The 23552-nt window shown below is 37.5% G+C and overlaps 1 protein-coding gene and 1 long non-coding RNA gene across 16 annotated transcripts in view; one reads left to right on the top strand and one right to left on the bottom strand.

The window, feature by feature from the left end:
• The window catches only part of LOC140530917 (uncharacterized), a 1083438-nt gene that overhangs the window by 354874 nt on the left and 705012 nt on the right, over nucleotides 1-23552 (top strand). The gene's annotated exons all lie outside the window — the stretch shown is intronic.
• The window catches only part of LOC140531011 (uncharacterized), a 108806-nt gene that overhangs the window by 4314 nt on the left and 80940 nt on the right, over nucleotides 1-23552 (bottom strand). The window contains exon 20 of the mRNA XM_072650212.1: nucleotides 1049-1095. Coding sequence (XP_072506313.1) covers nucleotides 1066-1095 — 30 coding nt within the window. The 3' untranslated portion in view covers nucleotides 1049-1065. The remainder of the gene's footprint in view (nucleotides 1-1048; nucleotides 1096-23552) is intronic.

The raw sequence follows: 23552 nt of genomic DNA, 5'->3' as shown, positions 1-23552 counted from the left end.
TTTACCATTTATCCATACCTCTTCACCTATTGAAACTTTTGTCCATCCCATACTATAAAATAGGGATTCTTAACCTGGGATTGGTGATCTTGGGATTTTTTAAAATATTTTTATAATTGTATTTCAATATAATGTACTTTCGTTGTAATTCTATGTATTTTATTTTACGAATTTAAAAGAAGACCATAGGTTTCAATAGGGTACCAGACAAAAGTCATGACAGCAACATCTAATGGTGACATTAAGGCAATGATAACTTTGTAGATAATACCCAATACCTCAAAAAGAAAATAGTTGAGATTTTCTTATCAACTATAAATATCACCAAATTTCATTATTTTAAAAGTAATACCTTAGTAATTTAATGATAACAATAGTAATAACTAATAATAAAATGGCACTTGACAGTTTAGAAAGTTGTGAACTGTAAATTCATGGAATTGGTCAAATATGAGGTAAAATGTCAAGGTGGAGTTTTAGTGTGAGTTTTTTTAAAAAAGCAATAATATCAATCTCTCCCTTGAAGACTTTATAGTTAATATGAATTTATATCTATGACCTGCTTCTCAAAGCATAATTTAAACTACCTATCCCCTTTCATTGCTCAGAACAACCAGGCACTGTAGCTGAAGTTCCCCAAATTTAAAGCATTAAAGTGAGATTGGTCTTTGAATTTTTAAATGATTTGCAGTAAAAATATCAGTTTGAGATTAAGTCAATAAAATTAATCATTCATGACCCTGAAGGCGGAAGGGGTGAGGGTAGGAGAGAGTGGGAGGAAATTGGAAAACACTACAAAATTTAAAGCTGCCAGGAGAGAAGGGACTGGGGGAATTACTGTTAATTCACCCTGGCCAAATTCAAATACAAGCTGTTCTTTGTAATTCAACTTGGGGTGTCGTTTTCTTGTCACTGTCTGCAAATGTAACCAAGAAATACGGTCAAATCAACTGGCATATGTGCAGATGCAGTTTGATATAAGGGAAAGAATACAGGACTGGAGAGGGTCAGTAAACCTAGGTTCAGTGTGAGAGCTAACACTTCTTACCTGTGTCACTGCACAAGTCATTTGTCCTTGCACCTTGGTTTCTCCGCCTGTAAAATGAAAATAATTATGCTGCACTGTTTCACTTTGTTGTGAGAAATGTGTTTTATAACCTTTAAAGTCCTATATGAACGTTATTATGCATGTCTCTTTTTATTTTATTTTATTTTATTTTGTAAGAGAGAGGTGTTGACCTGTGAGTTCATCTCCCAATACGGAACAGCAACTTAACAGCCATTCTAAGACAAAGTCTTAGAAAATTTCCTGAAGTATTTAATATTTTGTGATTTCCTCCCCTACCTATCTACAACTCTACTTGGTCTGAACTCCAGGGAACCTGATGCCCCTCCCAGGATTGGCTAATTATCATTCTGTTTGACTCAAATTCTCAGCACCTTTCAACACCCTCAGCCTCTCTTCCCCTCTGATTGGAGAGAGGATGGGGCACTCAACCCCACCCAAAGCCCTTTATAAAGGACTGGACATGGACATTGCACCTCACTCAGTTTTTCATCTTTACCTCTGCTGGGGGATACAAGAGCCTGGTGCCTTCCACCAAGCCCTAACCAATCCCCCCTCACCCCTCACTCCTGTCCTAAATTACAATGCCAGTAGATGATTTTTGTCTTGTCCTTCACAATCTGTGATCTCATCACTGTCTATGAGTATGATCAGCTCTAACCCACAGTCTTCCACAGGACACATCCTTCTGGTCCTCTTAAAGATGGAAACTTATGTAAAGAATGGGAGGTGTAAATGGGGAATGACAGAACATGCCCCTGCTGCTGCTGCTGCAGCTCTGCCCCCTCCCTCATATCCCCATCCCCACTGCAGTTGCTCTCCCCAAGGCTGACTTTCTGTAGCACTTATAGTCCAAGCTGTTACATTTCATTTGCTACGGTATTCCAGCTGGTGTTCTCCATCGCCAAAGTATGTATCATCTCTCCAATTTAAGCACTCATCAACATTTGTCCACTGAATAAATCCAATCTCTCCACAAACTCATATTAAAGCCCTACAACACTCCAGGAACTAGGACGGTAATAAAGAAACAAGGGCAGCACACAAAAAGTACAAAAACAGTCCCTATCCGCAGAGAGCTTATGTTTGTTCCTGCGTGATCAAATAAATACACAGTAGATGCAAGTTAAACTGTGGATGGGAGGCACTAGCTATGTGAGTAGCAGAAAGATGAGGAAAGAAAGGTCTCATGTGAGGAAAGGGGAGGAAAGAGAAGGGAAAAGAAGGGAATAAGCATTTATGCATTGCCTGCTGTATGCCAGGCACTGTGCTAAGTGCTTGATATCATTTCCTCTTCACAACAACCTTGCGAAGTAGGTACTGTTATTATCTTCATTTTACAGCTGAGGAAACTGAGGCAAGCAGGGTTAAGTGACTTACCCAAGGTCACTCAGTTACTAAGTGTCTGAGGAAAGGACCCAGAATGTCCTGTATGATGAAGAGGAAGTAGGTCACTTTGACGGGTGCTCAGAGAGTGTGAAAGGAAGTAACAATACAATAAGCCTGGAAAGAGAGAATGGAGCCAGATTTTAAAAGCTTTAAATGCCAGAAGGAGAAGCTTGTATTTTTTTTCCTATAAGCAAAAGAGAGAGCTTTTTGAGCAGCGAATGAATGAATAATAAATGCTCAATAAATATACCTGCTCTGACTCCATGACTCTAAAGACAGCACATACTTTTGCTCCCAGCTTAGTTCAACATCTCTTGCTCTGGAAAGTGTTTACCCTGTACCATGACATATAAGTGAGTCTTTCACAATCTTCTAAAAACCCTGCAAATTGATGTGAACTTCAACTGTGAGTGTTCCAGCCGCTGAGCCCACCTCAGTTGGCTCTAAGCTGTGACAGTGACAGCGACAGCAGCAGGTTTCCCTTCCCCACTGTCAGAGAGGACAGACCACATTCAACAAATATTTACTGAGCAATCACCATGGGCAAAGTGCTGAGCCAGGCTGCTGCTTAAGCCAGTCTGTAATGGATAGCTAAGGCTGCTGCTGCCGCCGCCGCCACTGCTGCTGCTGCTGCTGCTCATGGCCCTAAAAAAAATAGCTTTCTGTACTCTGAAGCTAAATGAACATGTTTGGAATGAAAGTTCATTCACTAAAAATATATTAATTAAATCAATCAATAATCCAAATGTACTTATTACGTGATTATGAGCTTCAGGCAGGAATATATTTTGATTTTCTTTGTATCCCCAAGATTTTTAGCACACTGCCTGGCCCATAAAAGGTGCTTACTATTTATTGATTATTGATCACCTATTTTATATGAGCTAGGCACTATGTTACGCTCTGCAGGTATAAAGATAAAAATGAAATAGACCCTGTCCTAAAGGTCCTTACATTCTCCAGCACCTACTATGCGCACAATACCGTGCCAGGTGCTGTTGAGAAGACAAGTAAATTACCTGGCCCTTGATTTCAAGGTGCTTACTATATTGTTGGGGAAGGAAGATGTACACATGTAGAAAGATAAATGATAGGAAACACAGCAATATCGGGGATGCCAAAAGGCAGTAAATGATGAGAAAATGAATGATATAAATACTATTTGGAGTCAAGAAAAGGAAAGATCAGTGTTTACAAGCTGAGGATGACTTCATGAAAAGCATTTCACAATTTAGAGGCAGCATGGGAGTTGGACTCCAGTTCTGACTCTGCTACTTAGCACCTGCCCCAGTGACCCTGGACAGGTCACTTTACTCCCTAGGCCTCGGTTTCATTTGTAAAGTGAGGAAACTGGATTAGATGACCTCTGCGTTCCCTTCCTGTTCTAAATCTATAATTCTATGAAAAGTGAAGTGTATGAGTGACAGCCAGGTGGCAAACAAATAGATGTGGAATCAAGAGGATCTGAGTTCAAATCAGGCCTCAGACACTTAGGAGCTGTGTGACCCTGGACAAGTCACTTAACCCCAATTGCCTCAAAAAAAAAAAAAAAAGTATGAGCATAACACAGGTTTCTTTGGGCATGCCCAGTTCTCCTTACATGGAGACATCATTGAGGGGTCCTTGGAGTATTCCCAACATGGAGCCTACTGTTTCCCCTGCCACATGGGTAGAGGTAGCTTCCTTTAATTGGCTGCCTGTGTCTTTAAAACTAGTGAGATTGAGCTAGTCGATCCTTTTCACACCATTTTCTTTTGGCTTTACTCTTTTTCAACAAACTCTGATCTGATATCATAAACTGAACTCATGAGAGGGGAAAGATTTCCTTCCCTTGCCCCTCTCTTTCACTAGGGCTCTTAAAAAATAGGTCTAGGGGTGTTCGTTTCTATTCTGTATTGTTTGTACTACTTAGTTTCAGGGGCCAGAGGGCATCTTCACAGAATTCAAGCCATGGAGACCTTGTAGCCAGGATTGCAGGAAGGAAGCACAGGCAGACTGGCAAGGAAGCCAGGGTGCCTAGGACTTAAGCCCAAGGGGGATTTTGAATTTGCAACTGGAACTGTGCTCTACAAAAACCAAGCTAAACTATGAACCTAATTATCTTTCCCTCCTCAGAGCCTGAGGTGGTGCCTCCCACACGTTGAAGGAGTAGGTTTGAGTATTTCGAATATATCTGCTGTTGTGTAAAAGCTAGTCTGACTGAATGAACTGGGGTACAGGTGATCCCTCCTACAACTGAGGGAACACTATCAATAGGGGCTGAAGCCAAAGACAGAAAACTTATTTACCACCACCACCCCATATCACCTTAAGGGTAATGGAGAACCCTGGAGGTAATTATCTTAACTACTTGGCCTTCTAGGTATTGAGAACCATGGTAGTCAGTCTAGACTCTCTGGTCTAATTCTGGTATTCTCTCTCTTTTTCTTTCTCTCTCTCTCTCTCTCACATATATGTGTGTATGTATGTATATATATGTATATATGGAAGTATGGGCATATGGATGTATGTGTACACATACACACACACACATATACACACCCACAATCCAAACCATTCCTCAAAAAATAAGTGAGCAAATCAATATTTGAACAAAAAGGAGAATTGCAATGTATTCACAACCACATGAAGATTGCTCTACATAACTAATAATAAGAGAAATGCAAATTTGAAAAGTCCTGATCTTTCACCTCACACCCTGCCAATTGACAAAGATGACAAAAAATGGTAATAGTCAATGTCAGAGGGGTTGTGAGAAGATGCACACATTAATGCATTATTGGTGGAGTTGTAAATCAGTACAAACATTTTGGAAAGCAAAGAAATCATGCAAATTAAGTAGCCAAAATGTCCACAATCTTGGGCCCAGAGATTCTACTATTGGGCTTGTACCCCAAGCGTCCCATTAATAAAAAGAAAATCTATCTATCTATCATGTTGGTCAAATGACCTCTAATATCTCTTTAGGTTCTAAAGGTTTGTTCCTACAATTCTACTTTGTAGGCTGATGGAAAAAGGAGTCACTCAAACAGAAAACAGACATTTATTTCTACTCTGTAACAGTATCGGTGACTTGATTTTAAAAATATAAAACTAGTTTTCAGTTCACATCTCGTGGATAAGTAAGGTTTCTCTTTGAAAAGGCATTAAAATACCAACAGATAAATGGTCAAAGGACATGAACAGTCAGTTCTCAAAGAAAGAAATTCAAGCTGTGAAAAACCCAATGAAAAAAATGGTTCAAATCATTAATATTTAGATAAACACAGATCAAAACAACTCTGAAATTCTACTCCACAAGTGACAGATTGGTAAAAATGACAAAAAGGTAAATGACCTTTTTTTTTGGAGAAGTTTCAGGGAAGCAAGCACATTAATATACTGTGGGTAGAGTTGTGAATTGAACCAGTCATACCGGAAAACAATTTGGAATGATAACCCTAAAGTCACTAAACTGTGCATACTTTTGAACCACCTATACCACTGCTAGGCCCACATGTCAGAGAGATGAAAGAAAGATGTATGGGATTCATACATACAAAAAATATTTCTAGCAGTTCTGTCTGTAGTAAGAAAGAATCAGAAACTGGAAAGAGGATTTGAATTAAAACATAAGTATTTTTGTGTACAATCACTGAGGAGATTTGTTTTTGCTTGATTATTCATATCTATTATAAGAAATTTAGGGGTATCTTCCATTTTTATGGGGGTATAGGAGGGAGAGAAAATAAATTTCTGTCAGTTTTTTAAATAGAAGTGGGGGTACTACAGCTGTGGAATGGGGCGTGCATTTTTACATGAACTTACTGTATTATTAACTTTACTTATGTATTATTTTACTCTGTTACAAAGTGGGAGCTATCTGTAAATGTATGTAATATTAAAAATAAAATACATCAATAGAAGTATGTTATTGTTAAGTTGTTGTTCAGTCATATGTGATAGACATACAAGTATGTGTCTGTGTATATGCATATGTATATTTGCTGTTCAATTGTTTCATATATTCAGTCACATCCAAACCTTCATGACCCTATTTGGGGTTTTCTTGGCCAAGAAACTAGAATGGTTTGCTATTTCCTTCTCCAGCTCATTTTTACAGATGAGGAAACTGAGGCAAACAGGATTAAGTGACTTGCCCAGGGTTGCACAGTGAGTAAGTGCCTGAGGCCAGATTTGAATTCTTGATGAGGAGTCTTCCTCAATCCAGACCCAGTGCTCTATCCACTGAACCATCTAGTGACTCCCATCAATAAAAGCACAAGCGGCCAAAAAAAGGAAATGGTTGAACAATTTTATTAATATAATGAAGTATTATTTCACTATAAGAAATGACAAAGGGAATAGTTTCAAAGAAAGATTTGCATAAACTGATGCAAAATCAAATAAACAGAACTGAGAATAGCAACGTACAAAGACCTAAGAACTCTGATCAATGCAATCCACAGTTCCAGAGGACAAATGATGAAGCATGTTACCCGCCTCCAGTCAGAGAGATGATGAACTTAAGGCGAAGAATACATTTTTGGGCATGGTCAACATGGGAAAATGTTTTGCTTGGCTATGAACATTTCTTACAAGGTCTTCGATGAGAAGGAGAGGAAATAGGAAGAAGAGATAAGAAAGACACTAACAGGGTTGACCTCCAAAAAGGAAAGAAAAGTCATGGAAACATTGTTAAATGACGGAAGAGAGCTGAAGTGAGTTCAGCAGGAAGCACAGACAAGCAGAAAAGCTTGAAAATTATAGGTTGAATTTATCATATGCTTGAAAGGAAAATCAAGCTGTACATAGAGATTTACAGTTTCATTTACAATCCTCATTTTCTGTTCTACTTTGTATGTGGAGATATTAATTTTATTTGGTATTTAAGTTCAGAATTTTTAAAATTTAAAAATTAATCAAAAGGAAAAAGAAAATATTAATATTATTACTAATTTCTGTTATTTTTTATATTTTAAAAAATTATACACTGTATATGTTGTTTTTTAAAAAAGCAATTATAAAGTAAAGCCCATCTATCATTTTCAATTTTACTCTCTCTGAAATTTATCATTAGAAAGAAATCATCAAAACTTCCCACTTAGGAGTACCCAGATCTTGCTGAATTTTCCTATAAATTATATTGTTGTATATATTTTTCAAAGAAAATAATGATGATTGCTTTACAGAAAACCAAGGTAAAACCTTTCATACCACGCTTGGAAAGCTGGGGAGCTTGTGGTGGTTGCCACAGTTATTTGCAGAGCCCACAATATCATTTAAATACATTAGAAGCATTCCCTCCTTGAGGACCATGTACCCTCTTAAGTGCCTCATACCAACACCACTTGGCTACCTTGCTGTCCTGTATTCTCCACTCCCAAAGGATTTGGGCATAGTTTCATGCTACTAAACTGGTAGAGTCCCAAAAACCTAATGATCAGTAACCAATCAGTCAATGAATAATCATTTTTTAAGAGCCTACTATATGCCATGTGATGTAGTGGATAGAGAGCCTTGCCTGGAGTCAGAAAGACTCATCTTCCTAAGTTCAAATCCAGTCTCAGGCACTTACTACCTGTGTGACCCTGGGCAAGTCACTCAACCCTGTTTGCCTCAGTTTCCTCATCTCTAAAATGATTTGGAAAAGGAAATGGCAAACCACTCCAATATTTTGCCAAAAAAAAAAAAAACTTCAAATGGGGTCATAAAAAATTGGATGCTATTAAACAATAAACAATGTTCTAGGTACTGTGCTAAGTCCTGAGGATACAAAGAAAACGAAAAGGCAGTCATGCTCTCAAGGATCTTACAGCCTTTGGAGGGAGACAACATGCACACAACTGTGTACCCATAAGATGTATAAGGAGAAACTGGAGGTAATCAACAGAAGGAACACCCTGGCATTAAGGATGATGGAAAAGACTTCTTGTAGAAGTAGAATTTTATCTGGGAACTGAATGAAACCCAAAGAGCTAAGAGGCTAAGATGACGAGAAAGTTTAAGGCATGGGGAAGGCAAGTGAAAATAGGAGATGAAGTGTCACGTTGAAGAAACAGCAAGGAGGCAGAGTCTGTGAAGGGAGGGGTGGGGATGTAAAGTGTAAGAAGCTTAGAAAGGTAGGAAGGGACTAGTTTGAGTGAACTTTATAAGCCAAGCAGGGGATTTTATATTTGATCCTAGCGGCAATAGCGAGCCACTGAAGTTTAGTGAATTAGATTTTCCCTACCAACCACCCTTCATTAAAATCCTATCACTATGCCTTACTGCAGCATAGAATTGACACAGATCTCAAAGGCTATATCAGCAGAGCATAAGCTATGATGAGTCCTACCAAGAGGGAAAGAATTGAAGAATGAGCCCAGGAACAGATTATGTGTTTGTTTTCCAAGGACCACTAAAGTGAAAAGCCAAAATTTTCCAAATTCTTCCTTTTTTTTGGCTTTTGGCAAAGCTTTTTGTGCTTATTATGATAAGATGTATGTGACAAGCTTTAACCTTAGTCATGCATTTATGTATGGTTGTATGCATACAAATTAAAGTAAACAGTACAGTTGATTATCATAGAATTGTGGATTCACAGCTGGAAGGGTCCTCAGAGATCATCTACCAGTGATCCTGAGTTCTCTTCACTTAAAAAAATTGAGAAGTATATTTCAGTATATTTGATTTCCTTCGCGATTCTAAATACATTTTACTCATTTAAAAATATTATTCTGAGAAGGAGGCCATGGGCTTTGTCAGTTTACAAAACGGGTCCATCACCTAAAAAAGGCTAAGATCTTGTCCAATCTTCCCATTTTGCAGATGAGGAAAATGAGGTCCAGAGAGTCTGAGTGACAAGTTCAAGGTCACACATCTAATAAGTGACTGAGATAGGGACTTGTATCCAAATGTTTTTTTGTGTGAAGTTTGGAACTTTTAAAAATTGTACCACATTCCAATTACTTTACAGCTGTCCTTGGACCATTCCTTATTTTGTCTTAAAGATTGATATAGAAATGAATATTTATAGTCTGGACTGATTTCAAAATTAGGTGCTAAGGGTATCTGCTATTTTTTCTTTTCTTTTTAAAATTTTATTGATATATGTAGCTTTTGTGTCATTTATATTTCCCAATCAATTCCTCCCCTCAATCCTATCCAGAGAACAGTCTAATAATAATAACTTAATTTAACAGAAAAGTATTAAGGAGGGTCATTCAAATCCACTCTCTGACACTTATTAGCTGTGTGACCCTGAGCAAGTCACTTAATCTCTGTTTGCCTTAATCCGCTGGAGAAAAAAATGGCAAACCACTATAGAGTCTTTGAAAAGAAAATCCCCTGGACAGTATGGTTCATACAGTCATGAAGACTTGGACACGATTGAGTGACAGAATAATAGCAATAAAATAAAGGAGAAAATTTTAAAACATTCTATAAACAATGTACTAAAAAAGTCTTGATGTTGACTACAGTGTCCCACACCTGAGGTCCCCCATTTCTGTAAAGGGTGTGTGTTTGTCATCATCTCACAGCTTTTCTTTGGAGCCAAGTTTGCTCCTTCTAATTTCACTGCATTCAGTTTTGATTGTCTTAAAAATGGTTACTTATTCAGTGAGAGTTGGCATATATTTTGTTGTTGTTGGGACTTGTGCTTTCGTGACTATGGTGAAATTCCAGTGTGGATGCACCTTCCACCTACTTGTGAAACAATTCATCTATGACGTATGAGCTCAGACAAGTTAAGAAATTTGCCTTTGGTTACACGGTCAGTGTGCGTCATAGCTAGGACTTCTACTTAGGTCTTCCTAACTCTTTGGTTTATCCACTAGGTCATGGTTCCTCTAGAGTCTGCCTTTATGCACATTTAACATTAGATGTATATGACAATCATAAGATTTAGAGTTAGCAGAGAATGTTATTTTACAGATGAGGAAACTGAGGCATGTAGAAATGAAATGACTTATAGTCATATGAGTAGTAAGTGTTAGAATTAGAATTCCAACCCAAATTCTATTACCTCTAATTTCGTAGACTTGTAAATTCCTTGGCTTGTAAGGTACTATTTTCGCTTTTCATTTCGTGTTTCCCAGAGTTGAAGTCTGTTGGCCTGGCTGAAGAGTGATGTGCAGAGGCTTACCCGGTGACTTTCTGCCCTGCGCTTCTTGCTTTTGCTCCTACATTTTTAGCTTCATAACCATCAAATTGACATCTGGCATTTCAAGGAGAAAAATAACCATGGAAATGGTCAATTGAGAATAACTGACTTCCTCATCTATCATGTTCTCAAATGGTGCGTATTGAAGCACAGCATTGGGGAACCCAACACCCAAATTCTGGAAGCTGAGAGGGCCAGAGAAAGGCATCTTAATTCCTCTCTATAAATTCATGCAGAGTGGAAGAGGCAGATAAGATTTGATATTATACCAGCTCAGAATTCATTTTCTCCATATCAGAAAAACATGTTTCATGGCTCATATTAGAATTCCAGACCATACTGATGGAAAATAGCTCAGAGGAATCACCCCCAGCCACATTTTCTTTGACTGAGCACAAAATTCACTAAGCACAAAAACCATGTAGTGAGTTTTAACTAAGGAACCATCACAAAAAACACCATTACAGAGAAGGGGGAAAAATACCAGTCTGCAAATGTTTCCTTGAAATCTGGCCTTTTCCACCTTGTTATACAGTGAAATCAATATCAACTCCCAGATTGGTTGACCTGTTCATGAGCCTGAAACTTGAATGAAAAAAAGAGAAAAATTTCCCCCATGATAGATTCTTTCCCTTCCCGCAGATGTAGCTAGTGGGGAAAATCTGTTTCCTGAAAAGAACTTCAGAGTTCACTAGATAATGTCATTTTGAGAAGGGGCATACATGGCCTACCTCACCACTCCTTAATCTTCTTAGATTTTTCACAAAGAAATCACATTAATCAAATCTGCTTTCTGTTTGATGAAAGGTGCTGTCTGAATAGTTCACGACTTAGGGTGCAATTGAATATGGGAGAAAAAAATCCCATTTTGAAATAACACAAAGACTTCAAGTTATTCAGTATTGCTGGAGTCTTACTTTAGGCCAGCCAGTCTAGCACCGTTTAGTGAATATACCCCGTTACCCTGCCTGATCATTTCAAGAGGTGTTTTTAAAATATTCAGGGCACAAAGAATTAAAATCGCCTGTTATTTACAAATAAATATTTGCTTTGTGGCATTCTTTAAAATTTTTTTTCTCCAATTACATGTTAAAACAATTCTTAACCTTTTTCTTTTTTAAATTTTGAGTTCCAAATTATATAGCTTCCTCCCTCTCTCCTCTTTCCGCTCCCTGAAAGAACAAGTAATATGATATAGGTTATAAATGTGCAATTATGTAAAACATTTCCAGATTAGGTATTTTGTCCAAAAAGACTCTAACAAAATAAGAAAGAAAGAGAAAAGTATGCTTCAGTCTGTATTCAGACAACATCAGTTCTTTCTCTGGAGGAAGATAGCATGCTTCATCATGAGTCTTTTGGGATTGCCTTGGATTATTGTATTACTGAAAATAACGAAGTGATTTACAGTTCTTCATTGAACAATATTGCTGTTACTGTTACAACATTCTCCTGGTTCTGCTCACTTCACTTTGCATCAGTCCACCTAAGTCTTTCCAGGTTTTTCTGAAATCATTCTGTTCATCATTTCTTATAGCACAATAATATTCCATTGCTTTGTGGCACTCTTATGGGGCCCAAACAAGCAGTGGGAAGATGTTTCCATTCCCAAAGAGTCAGTGGTTACTGATTTAAGGGCTTCTCCAAATAAATAGGCTCTTAGACTTAGAGTATGACCATAGAACAATACCCTCATTTACGCTGATGAAGAAATTGAAGTCAAGGGATGTTAGTTATTTGCCAGTGAGAAAATTAGGGGGAAAATAGGGGAAAAAAGATGGGAAAACCATGGTCTTCAGAGTCAGTCCATTTCATTTTTACACAGCTCTGATCATCGTGATCATTAGATAGTTAAATAATAACATTAAGAATAATTTTTTTTCCTGGCTGCTTCTAGTTCCACCTTCTGGTGCCGAGGAGAACTAATGTGATATTTCTTCCACATGACAGCTATCTCCATACTTGAAGATAGCTATCATGGCCTTATCGAACAAATTTAAAAAAGAGAGTGCCATCCTTCAAAGTTGTCCCATTGGGCAGTTATAGCCTTATTCTAAGGAGAATACCATTGCTCAGATTGTTTTTGAAGCTCTTCTGTTGGAATTATCTTCAGAACTTGTGGGACCTTCTTCTGAATACTGTTCCTAGTGGCAAATCATCCTCCCTTGTGGATGGTAAGCTGCTTGTGAGAAGGGATTCCTGGCCTTTATATCCTCAATGTTCAGCTCAGTGCCTGTCACTTAGGAGGGACTTAATTAAGAAGGGACTTAATTAAGAGTTGTAGATCTATTAAATTGATTTTTGGAGACAGGCATATCACTTGGAACCAAGTCAGATAAATAAGGTGGATAGCCAAGCTGGCAAATGCTGTGGGGTTTTTACAAAACAAAGTTTGACCCAACATATTGGAAAAGACTTTTCATCTGGTGAGGAAAGAATTCCAAAAGAGGAAATCCCCCCCAAAACATTTAATTTCACTTGTTTCCTTTTTGTCTCCCCTCCCCTCCCCTCCTCTCCTCTCTTCTCCTCTTCTCTGCCTCTTTTCTCTCTTTCTCTTTCTCCCTCCCTCTCTGTTACTCTCCTCTATTTGTCTTTCTATCATCTATCTGTATGTTTATATATCTGTATATCTATCTATCCATCCATCTAAACAAAGGAAGCATCACAGGAATAAGTGTAACTTTTTAAAAATTAATTAATTAATTTTTAGTTTTCAACATTCATGACCACAAGATTTTGAGTTCCAAATTATTCTCCCCATCTCTCCCCTCCTCCCATCCCAAGACACCATACATTCTAATTCACCCTTCCCCCAATCTGCCCTCTCTTCTATCATACCCCCCTCCCTTCCTTTATCCCCACCTTCTATCTTTTCTTGTAGGACCAGATAGATTTCTATGCTCCATTACCTGTATTTCTTATTTCCCAGTTGCATGCAAAAACAATTCCCAACATTTTTTCCTAAAACTTTGAGTTCCGACTTCTCTCCCTTCTTCCCTTCCTATACATCCCCACTGAGAAGGTGAGCCATTCAATATAGGCTATACTTGTGTAGTTATGCAAAAGACTTCCATAATAGTCATGTTGTGAAAAACTAATATATTTCCCTCCATCCTATCCTCCCCCCCATTTATCTATTTTTTCTTTTGACCTTGTAACTTCCCAAAAGTGTTTACTTCTAATTTCTCCCTCCTCCCATTTGCTCTCCCTTCTATCATGCCCCTACACCCAATTTATCCCCTTCTCCCTTACTTTCCTGTAGAGGAAGATAAATTTTCATACCAAATTGAGTGTGCATGTTAGTCCCTCCTTGAGCCAAATGTGATGAGAGTATGCTTTCACTTTTTCCCTCTGGCCTCCCCTCTTTTCCCCTCCATTGAAAAAACTTTTTCTTGCCTCTTTGATAAGAGATGGTCATTGATTGATCATTTTTCCCCCTGAAGTATTATACTCAGTTTTGTTGGGTAGGTGATTCTTGGTTTTAATCCTAGTTCTTTTGACTTCTGGAATATCATATTCCACACCCTTCAATCACTAAAGGTAGAAGTTGCTAGATCTTGTGTTATCCTGATTGTATTTCCACAATACTCAAATTGTTTCTATCTGACTGCTTGAAATATTTTCTCCTTAACTTGGGAACTCTGGATTTTGGCTACAATATTCCTAGGAGTTTTTCTTTTCAGATCTCTTTCAGGAGGTGATTGGTAGATTCTTTCAATATTTATTTTGTCCTCTGTTTCTAGTATATCAGGGCAGTTTTCCTTGATAATTTCATGAAAGATGATGTCTAGGCTCTTTTTTTGATCATGGCTTTCAGGTAGCCCCATAATTTTTAAATTGTCTCTCCTGGATCTATTTTCTGGTTCAGTTATTTTTCCAATGAGATATTTCACACTGTCTTCTATTTTTTCATTCTTTTATAATTTCTTGGTTTCTCATAAAGTTATTAGTTTCTGTCTGCTCCATTCTTATTTTTAAAGAACTATTTTCTTCAGTGAGCTTTTGAACCTCCTTTTCCATTTGGCTAATTCTGCTTTTGAAAGCATTCTTCTCCTTGTGGCTTTTTGGGCCTCTTTTACCATTTGAGTTAGTCTATTTTTAAAGGTGTTATTTTCTTCAGCATTTTTTTGGGTCTCCTTTAGCAAGTTGTTGATTCACTTTTCGTAATTTTCTTGCATCATTCTCATTTCTCTTCCCAATTTTTCCTCCACCTCTCTTACTTGTTTTTCAAAATCCTTTTTGAGCTCTTCCATGGCCTGAGCCCATTGAGTGGGCTGGGATACAGAAGCCTTGACTTCTGTGTCTTTCCCTGATGGTAAGCATTGTTCTTCCTCATCAGAAAGGAAGGGAGGAAATACCTGTTCACCAAGAAAGTGGCCTTCTATAGTGTTATTTTTTTTCCCTTTTCTGGGCATTTTCCCAGCCAGTGACTTGACTTCTGAATATTCTCTTCACACCCACTTTGCCTCTGGATCCTCCCAGCCAGAGCTTGGGGTCTGAGATTCAAATGCTGCTTCCCAGCCTCAGGGCTTTGGGTGGGGGCAGGGCTGCTATTCAGTGTGAGATCAAGTTCAGGTGCTCAGGTGGGGGCAGGGCCGCCTCATGGGCTCAGTTCCCTCAGGGGGTTTATGCAGAGACCTTCAACAATGGATCCTGGTTCCTGCCTGCTTGGGGAGCCCTGGTCTGCTCCCGCCTCAGCTGCTGCCTCCTGAGGGGGCCTGAGCTATGGGGGCACCCCACTCCCCTCTCGACCCACCAAAGAGACTCTCTCACCTACCCTCGTCACCTGTGGGGGGAGGGACCCATGTGGCCGCTGGAGATTCCGTCCCTGAAGCCCGCCTGGATCTGCTCCTCTCGGTGCCGCGTGGCCAAGGAGGGCTGGGTTCTGGGTCCGCAGTGCGAGGACCTTTTGTGAGAGGTTTTCAGGCTCTCTGGAACAGAAATCTTGTCTGCTCTGTTGCTCCATGGCCTCTGCTGCTCCAGAACTTGTTGGAAGCTCTTTTTTACAGATATTTTATGGGCGGTGGGTTCGGAGCTAGTGTATGTGTGTCTATCTACTCCGCCATCTTGGCTCCGCCCCTAAATGGCCTTAATCTGAAAAAAAAAATGTGAATGGCAGATGCGAAAGATCACAGTTTATTTTCTTTGCAATTCAGTCTTGATTTATTTATTTCAAGGCTAGAATTTCTTTTAGCTATGGAAAATATTTAAAAACCCAGACCAAAGGGTCATATTTGCAGTGATTCAGTGATGGTGTGGAACCTAGAGTGGTGGGACATGCCTGTAGACCAAACTCCAGGGGAGATGGAGATTGGTACATTTCTGGAGTTTTAAGCTGCTGTGAGCCCGATGGGATGTCTGTACCAAATGTGGCATGACTGTGGTAACCTCCTCTGATGGAGGAATACCAGACTGCCTAAAAAGGGGTGAATTGGCTTAGATCAGAAATAGAGAAGATCAAAGATCTAGAACTCCTAAAAGGTGGGATTGGACTAGTGTGGATCTCTTATATGTCCAGCCTGTGTGAGATGGGGGAGACCCAGTCTAATAAACCAACCAACCAACCAACAAACCAACCACAGCCACAACCACCATAACTACCACCACCACAACAGCAAATAAACAAATGAAAAATATAAAGGGCATTGGTTTTGGAGTCAGAGATCTCAGCTGGAATCCTGGCTCAGCTATTTATGACTTCTGTGACCTTGGGCAAATCACTGAACCTCAGTTTCCTCTTTTCAGAATAAATAAGGGAGTCAAGGGATGAGCCTTAAGGCCCCGTCCAGCTCTAAACCTATGTAATATAATTCAGAATTGAAAATGATGACTTATAAAGGATAACCCATAGAAGTTTATGTTTATATCACTCTCTATTTACACTGTTGTCCTGTCTCAGAGAAACAAAGCTTGGAATTCATCTTGCCCCTTTTCTTTCCTTAGCTTTTCAATTTTATTCACCTGTCAACCACACCCTGTCTAAATGGGCTCAGCAAGAGCTCATTTCATTAATGGTTTCTGATCCTTTAAAGAGTTATTTTTTTGTGTTATTTTCATCTATACACATCAAATAGTGACTAGAGAAAGTTGTTGTTCTTTGGGAAAATGGTGAAATCTCATTGTTTTTCATGCAGATGATTTAAAGTTGTCTAAAATCACCCCCGAGCAAAGACAATTGGTAAATTGTGTGTGTGTGTATAATATATATGTGTGTATTCAATTGACTAATTATGTTTATATTCACACAATTTACCAACTGTGTGTGCATGTACACACACATATGTGTATATATACATAGAGGGCCCCACAAAAGATCCTACTCATACATGTGTAACAGTGTGACCTCTTTAAGAAGATGGGTAATAGCTAGCCCACACAAATTTGCCATAGAATGAGCTGCCGTAGTGTTCCTGAGGATGACAAAACTGCCAATCAATGATAAACTTGGTTCCCGGTTTGACTTGGTCTTCTCCCACTTCTCTGTTTTGGGCTTCCTCTGAAGCTTTGTTCCTCACCTAACTTCCGCTCTTGCAGCCTGAGAGTACAAAACTAGAAATAAGAAGACCTGAGTTCATATGCTGCTTCAGATACTAACTCACTAACTGGATGAAACTGGACAAATTGAACCCTTAATCTCTTTCTTTGTGCCCCAGTTTCCCCTTCTATAAAATGGAGGTGGTTGCTGCCTCCCAGGGTTGTTGAGAAGCTCAGATGTGTGTAAAGTGCCTAGAAAAATTTTAAGCATTGCATAAATGTCAATATAACCCCTCTCCCAAGGATGTTGCTATGGAAACTTTGGGAAGCGAGAATGTCAAGAAAGCAAGCAGAGTTAAGACCTGATGGAGCAGCAGAGTGGGCAGGAAGATGGGAGACTTGGTCTCATGCACCACCTTTCTCACCCCCAAGTCTTAAACTGCAAGGGGAATCCTGTTGGCTGTTTGTAATGGCTATTAAGCTGTATAACGGTTTCTAATTGTTCATGGCCACACCTATTACTGTGCTGCTTGGAATGGAGAGAAGGAAAGATTACCCGAAGGGGAGAGAAGATTTTCTTTAGCCCAGGTTGAGGGGAGCTGACTAGAGAGAGAATTTCTGCCCTTCTAGTAATCTCTGAGCTATCTCTACTCCAGACTGCTTATGAACCCAGGGAGAGAGTAAAGAAAGAAAGAAGTCAGTAGGAGTCAGAGGTTGGGATCGGTGCCTTAGTACAGGTAATCAAACATTCTACACATGGCACCTAGCCAAAAGTCCACCAGGCTACATCAGCTTAAAAATTAATTGATAATTAATTAAATGATAATTAGTACTAATTGATAATTAATTAAATGATAATTACTACTACTATTACTAACTACTACTGCCACTGCTACTACAGCTGCTACTACTACTACTACTACTACTATTACTACTATTACTAACTACTACTACCACTGCTACTACTACTGCCACTACTACTACTACTACTACTACTATTACTACTGCTGCTGCTGCTGCTACTACTATTGTCACTATTACTATCACCACCACCATCACTACTACCACTGCCATTAGTAATAATAATAAGTCCAGTAAACCATCCAGTCTAAAACATTGACACTGGCTGTTGTCATTACTCTTATGACCTTTTCCCCTTACACTCAACATTTTTTTTGCCTTTAAACCTCGTATGCTGACAACTACTTACTTCTTTCTCTTTTTACTTCTATCTTCTAATGCATGTTCCCCCCTATCCCTTTCTTCTGGTCTTGGTTATAATCCTGGTTTCATTGAGTCTGTTTAACTAGATGCAGCAATTCTGTCTACCTGATATCTTGGGACAGAGCAAATGAAGCCAGCCCATTTCATGACTGTGTTGTATTAAGTGAGAGAGAATAATCTGGAAAAACATACAGATATTTACTTAAGAAATGTTACTAATCTTTCCAGTGGCTGAATACATATTCTCCATGTGCCAAGATACATGTATCTAATCCCTCTATGACAATGACGTCTCTCATGATACTTATTATCTGTGGCTAAAATGCAAACAAAACACTGAAACTGCCTTTTCTTCTTTATGGTCTGGGAAAGCACAGTCTCTCTCCTGGTTAGTGCCTGAAACTGCTGTTTTGAAGGTTATTATTGCCAGTGACAGCTCTGCCTCCTTACCATTCTGATGGAAGGATGCCCCAAGCTGGCCCTAAGCTTGTCTAACAGAGCGAGTAGCTGCATATTTGTAATGACCATTAGCGCCCTACAGTGTCTATTTTCCTTTCTTCTTCCCTCAAATTTCCTTCTCAATTTGTCATGGTATTGGAAATTCCACCATTAGAGTCACTTAACTGTTTTCTCCAGAATATTAAAATTCATACATGTTGCCTTGGTGGGTAATGTTATAACGATGATTTTTCAGGTGCCTTTTCACCTAGGAGAAAGGTCAGAAGAAAAGAGAAATATGTGATGCATAAGTTCTGAAGGGTGAAGGGGACTGAAAAAGAATTCTTAGGAAGAGTAGTGCTAGGTTTCTAACTTTCAGTGTGGAAAGTAAGATGTAAAGGAAGGTGTATGTACCCTACAGCCCTTCTAAATAAAAAAAGAGCCTATAGACAGGGACTCTCTGTCATGTGACAACTTGTGGTTATGGTGACCAAGCTCCATGGCTTTGCTGAACTTCCTGCTTCTTCAGGGCTATTTTTTTTTCAGTTTTACTGATGAAAAAGTTATTTATTTATTTATTCATTGCAGTTACAGGCACTAACAAGGAAGAAGAGAGACTGTTTTTTGCCTCTCTCTTCTGACTTTATCTGCCTGTTTTTAGCATCTGTGTTCAACCAACCTTGTGTTGTTCTTTCAGGAATCATCCCTTTCCATTTCTATCAATAGATCAGTTAATATTTTTGTTAATATATCAACTTATGTCATTATAACAATCAAATAATTTTTACTATGTGTCAAGCACTATTCTAAGTGTCCAGGTTTACAAAAGGAGGCAAAAGACAGTCAGTCCCTGCCTACAAGGAGGTTATAATTTAATGGAGTATCCAACATGCAAACAAATGTATACAAACTCTACAAGGACAAATAGGAAATAATTAATAGAGGGAAGGCACTAGAATTAAGGGGGATTGGAAGAGGTTCCCTGTAGAAGGTTGGATTTTACTTAGGACTGAAAGGAAGCCAGAGAGGTCAGTAGACAGAGTTGAGGAGGGGGAGCATTCTGGACAGCCACAGAAAATTCCTCGAGCTGAGAGATGGAACATCTTGTCCGAGGGACAGTCAGAAAACCAGTGTCATTGAATTGACACTGTGTGCAGAGAGTAAGGTGTAAGAAGAAGGGCTTTGAAGATTGTGATGAGCTTTTAATGACAAAGTATTTTCAATTTGATTCTTAAGGTAATAGGACTCACTGGAGTTCATTGAGCGGACGGATGACATGATCACAGCTACGCTTTAGGAAAATCACTTTGGTAACTGAATGGAGGATAGATTGGAGTGGGGAGAAACTTGAGGTAGGCAGACCCTGCACTCTAAATGCTAAGAAATCATCTATTTAAGAATCTTTTTAACTTTTTATTTTATTTTTAATTTATGGAACAAAACAAGCATTTCCATAACATAGTATAATAAAAAAATTGCACATGAAGCTGCAAAACTATTATGTAGAATTTGCTATTCCTTTTAAATATATAACAAAGTTATCATGTGAATTTCTTTTTTTCCCTTCCTTCCCATTCCCTATTCTAGAGATGGTTACCATTAGACATAAATGTATATATATGTATATATATATTACACACGTTTATATGTAAAACCATTCTATACATACTTCTATTTATCATTTCTTTCTCTGGATACAGATAGCAAATAGACTTTTTGTTCTTCCAAATGAATTTTTGTTATTATTTTTTCTAATTCAGTAAAAATATATTTTGGTAATTTAATTCGTATGACACTGACTATATCAGTTTAGTAAAAATTGTCACTTTTATTATATTAGCCCTACCTACCCATGGACAATTAATATCTTCCCAATTATTTAAATCTGATTTCATTTGTATAAAAAGTTTATTATGATTTTTTTATATAGTTCTAGAATGGTTTTGGCAGGTCCTCCGAGGCATTTTATATTGTCTAGTGTTATTTTAAGTGTGGTATTTCTTACTATCCTTTCTTGTTTGTGATATATAGGAATGCTGATGATTTGTGTGGATTTACTTTATATCCTGCTACTTTTCTAAAATTATTAATTATTTTGACCAACTTTTTATATGAGTCTTTGGGATTTTCCAAGTATATCATCATATTGTCTGCAAGAAGAGATAGTTTACTACCTCATTCCCTATTCTGATTCCTTCCATTTCTTTTTCTTCTCATTGCTAATGCTAGGATTTCTGATAAAATGTTGAATAATATTGGTGACAGTAGGCATCCTTGTTTCACACCTGATGTTCCTGGGAAAGTTTCTAGCTATCCCCATTACAAATAATGCTTGCTGATGGTTTTAGATAATGCTTTTTATCAATTTAAGGAAAAAATCCATTTTTACCAAGACTTTCAAGTGTTTTTTTTAATAAAACTGAGTGTAGTGCTTTTATCAAAAGCCTTTTCTGAATCCATTGATATAATGATTTTAAAAACTTTTATTATTGATTTGATCAATTATGTTAATCGTTTTCTTATGTTAATCATTTTCCTTTTGTTAAACCATCCCTACATTCCTAGTACAAATCCCACGTAGTCATAATATATAATCTTTGTAATATATTGTGGTAATCTTTTTTTTTTTTTTATTAATTTTTTTATTCTTTTAATGTTTAACAATCACTGCCATACAATTGCGATTTTATCCCTCCCCACCCACCCCCCCACTACCTCCCTCCCTCCCCACGACTGCATACAATTCTGTATAGATTCTACATATACTTTCCTATTGAGTATATTTTCACTATAGTCATGCTATGTAGTCAGACTAAGATAAATGAAAGAATCCGTATAACAAATCAGAACATGATACACAAACAGATACACATACACAAACATGATCTGCTACATTATGTGACTTCCATATTTCTCTCTCTGAGTGTGGAAGGCATTTTGCCTTGAGGTCCACCATTGGGATTTTTTTTTTTTTCAGAAGTTCTTGTGTTATTACAAAAATCTAAGTCTACCAGAAAAAACTCTCACACACTGTGGTTGTTGCTGTGCATAAAGTTCTCCTGGTTCTGCTCCTTTCACTCAGCATCAGGTCATATAAGTCCTTCCAGGCCTCTCTGAAGTCTTCTTGTTCATCATTTCTTATGGCACAATATATTGTGGTAATCTTATAGCTAGTATTTTATTTAGGATTTTTGCACCCATATCCATTAATGAAATTGGTCTGTAATTTTCTTTCTCTGTTTTCACTTTTCCTGGTTTAGGTATCAGTATCATATTTGTTTCATAAGAGGAACTTGGTAGGATGCCTTCTTCATCTATTCCAAATAATTTATTTAATATTGAAATTAGTTGATCTTTAAATGTTTGATAGAATTTACTTGTAAATCCATCTGGTAGTGGTGCTTTTTTCTTGGGAAACTCATTTATGGCCTGTTCAATTTCTTTTTCTAAAATAGATCTGTTTAGATATTCAATTTCCTATTCTGCTAATGTAGGCAATTTATATTTTTGTAAATATTCTTCCATTTAATTTAAATTGTTAAGTTTAATGGCATATAATTGGGCAAAATAACTCCTTGTAATTGCTTTAATTTCATCTTCATTAGTGGTAGATTCACTCTTTCCATCTCTGATACTAGTAATTTGGTTTTCTCTCTTTCTTAAATAAAATTAACCAATGGTTTATCTATTTTATTTTTTTTCTGATAAAACCCACTTTATTAATTCAATGGTTTTTTACACTCAGTTTTATTAATTTCAACTTTAATTTTTAGTATTTCCAATTTACGTTTATTTGGGGGTTTTTAGATTGTTCTTTCTCTAGGTTTTTTAAAAAAAATTGTGTATCCAATTCATTGGTCTGCCCTTTCTCTAGTTTATTGATGTAAGCATTTAGAGGTATACATTTTCCTCTGATCACTGCTTTTGCCATATCCCATAGGTTTTGATATATTATCTCATTGTTGATTCTCTTTAATGAAATTATTGATTGTTTCTATGATTTATTCTTTAATCCACTCATTCTTAAAGATTAGGTTGTTTAATCTCCAATTAGTTTTTAATTATATTTCCAAATTAAATAGAATTTTTATTGTGTTATGATTGGAAAAGGATACTTTTACTATTTCTGCTTTTATGCTTTTAACTATAAGATTTTTATGTACTAATATGTGGTCAATCTTTGAACTGCTGAGAAAAAGGCGTATTCCTTTCTATTTCCATTCTATTCTCTCCAGAGATTTACATTATCTAGTTTATCTAAAATTCTACTCACTTCTTTGACTTCTTTCTTATTTGTTTTTTGGTTAGAATTGTCTAGTTTTGAGATGGTATGATTAAAGTCCTCCACTATTAGAGTTCTACTATCTATCTCTACCTAATTCGTTTAACTTTTCTTTTAAAAATTTAGATGTCATAATATTTGGTTCACATAGGTGATAGTGTATTGATATTGCTTCACTGTCCATGGTACCTTTTTAAAAAATGAAGTTACCCTGTTTATCTCTTTTAGTTACATTTATTTTAGCCATAACTTGGTCTGAGACAGTAACTGCTACCCCTGCCTTTTTTTCATCAACTGAAGCAAAATCATTTCTACTTCAACCCTCCATTTAACTCTGTGTGTATCTCTCACTTTTAAATGTATTTCTTGTAAACAACGTATTGTTGGATTCTGATTTTTAATTCATTTTGCTCTCTGTCTCCATTTTGGGTGAGTTCATCCCATTCACACTCCAAATTATAATTACTATTTGTGAATTTCCCTCCATCTTACTTTTACTCACTGTTATCCTTCTCAAATGCCCATTTTTACCCTATTCCTGGTACTGAGCTTCT

This window comes from Notamacropus eugenii, chromosome 3 (genome assembly GCF_028372415.1).
Source record: "Notamacropus eugenii isolate mMacEug1 chromosome 3, mMacEug1.pri_v2, whole genome shotgun sequence".
NCBI lineage: Eukaryota > Metazoa > Chordata > Mammalia > Diprotodontia > Macropodidae > Notamacropus > Notamacropus eugenii.
Note: the sequence above shows the minus strand (reverse complement) of the source record. Positions and strands in the feature narration are given on the sequence as shown.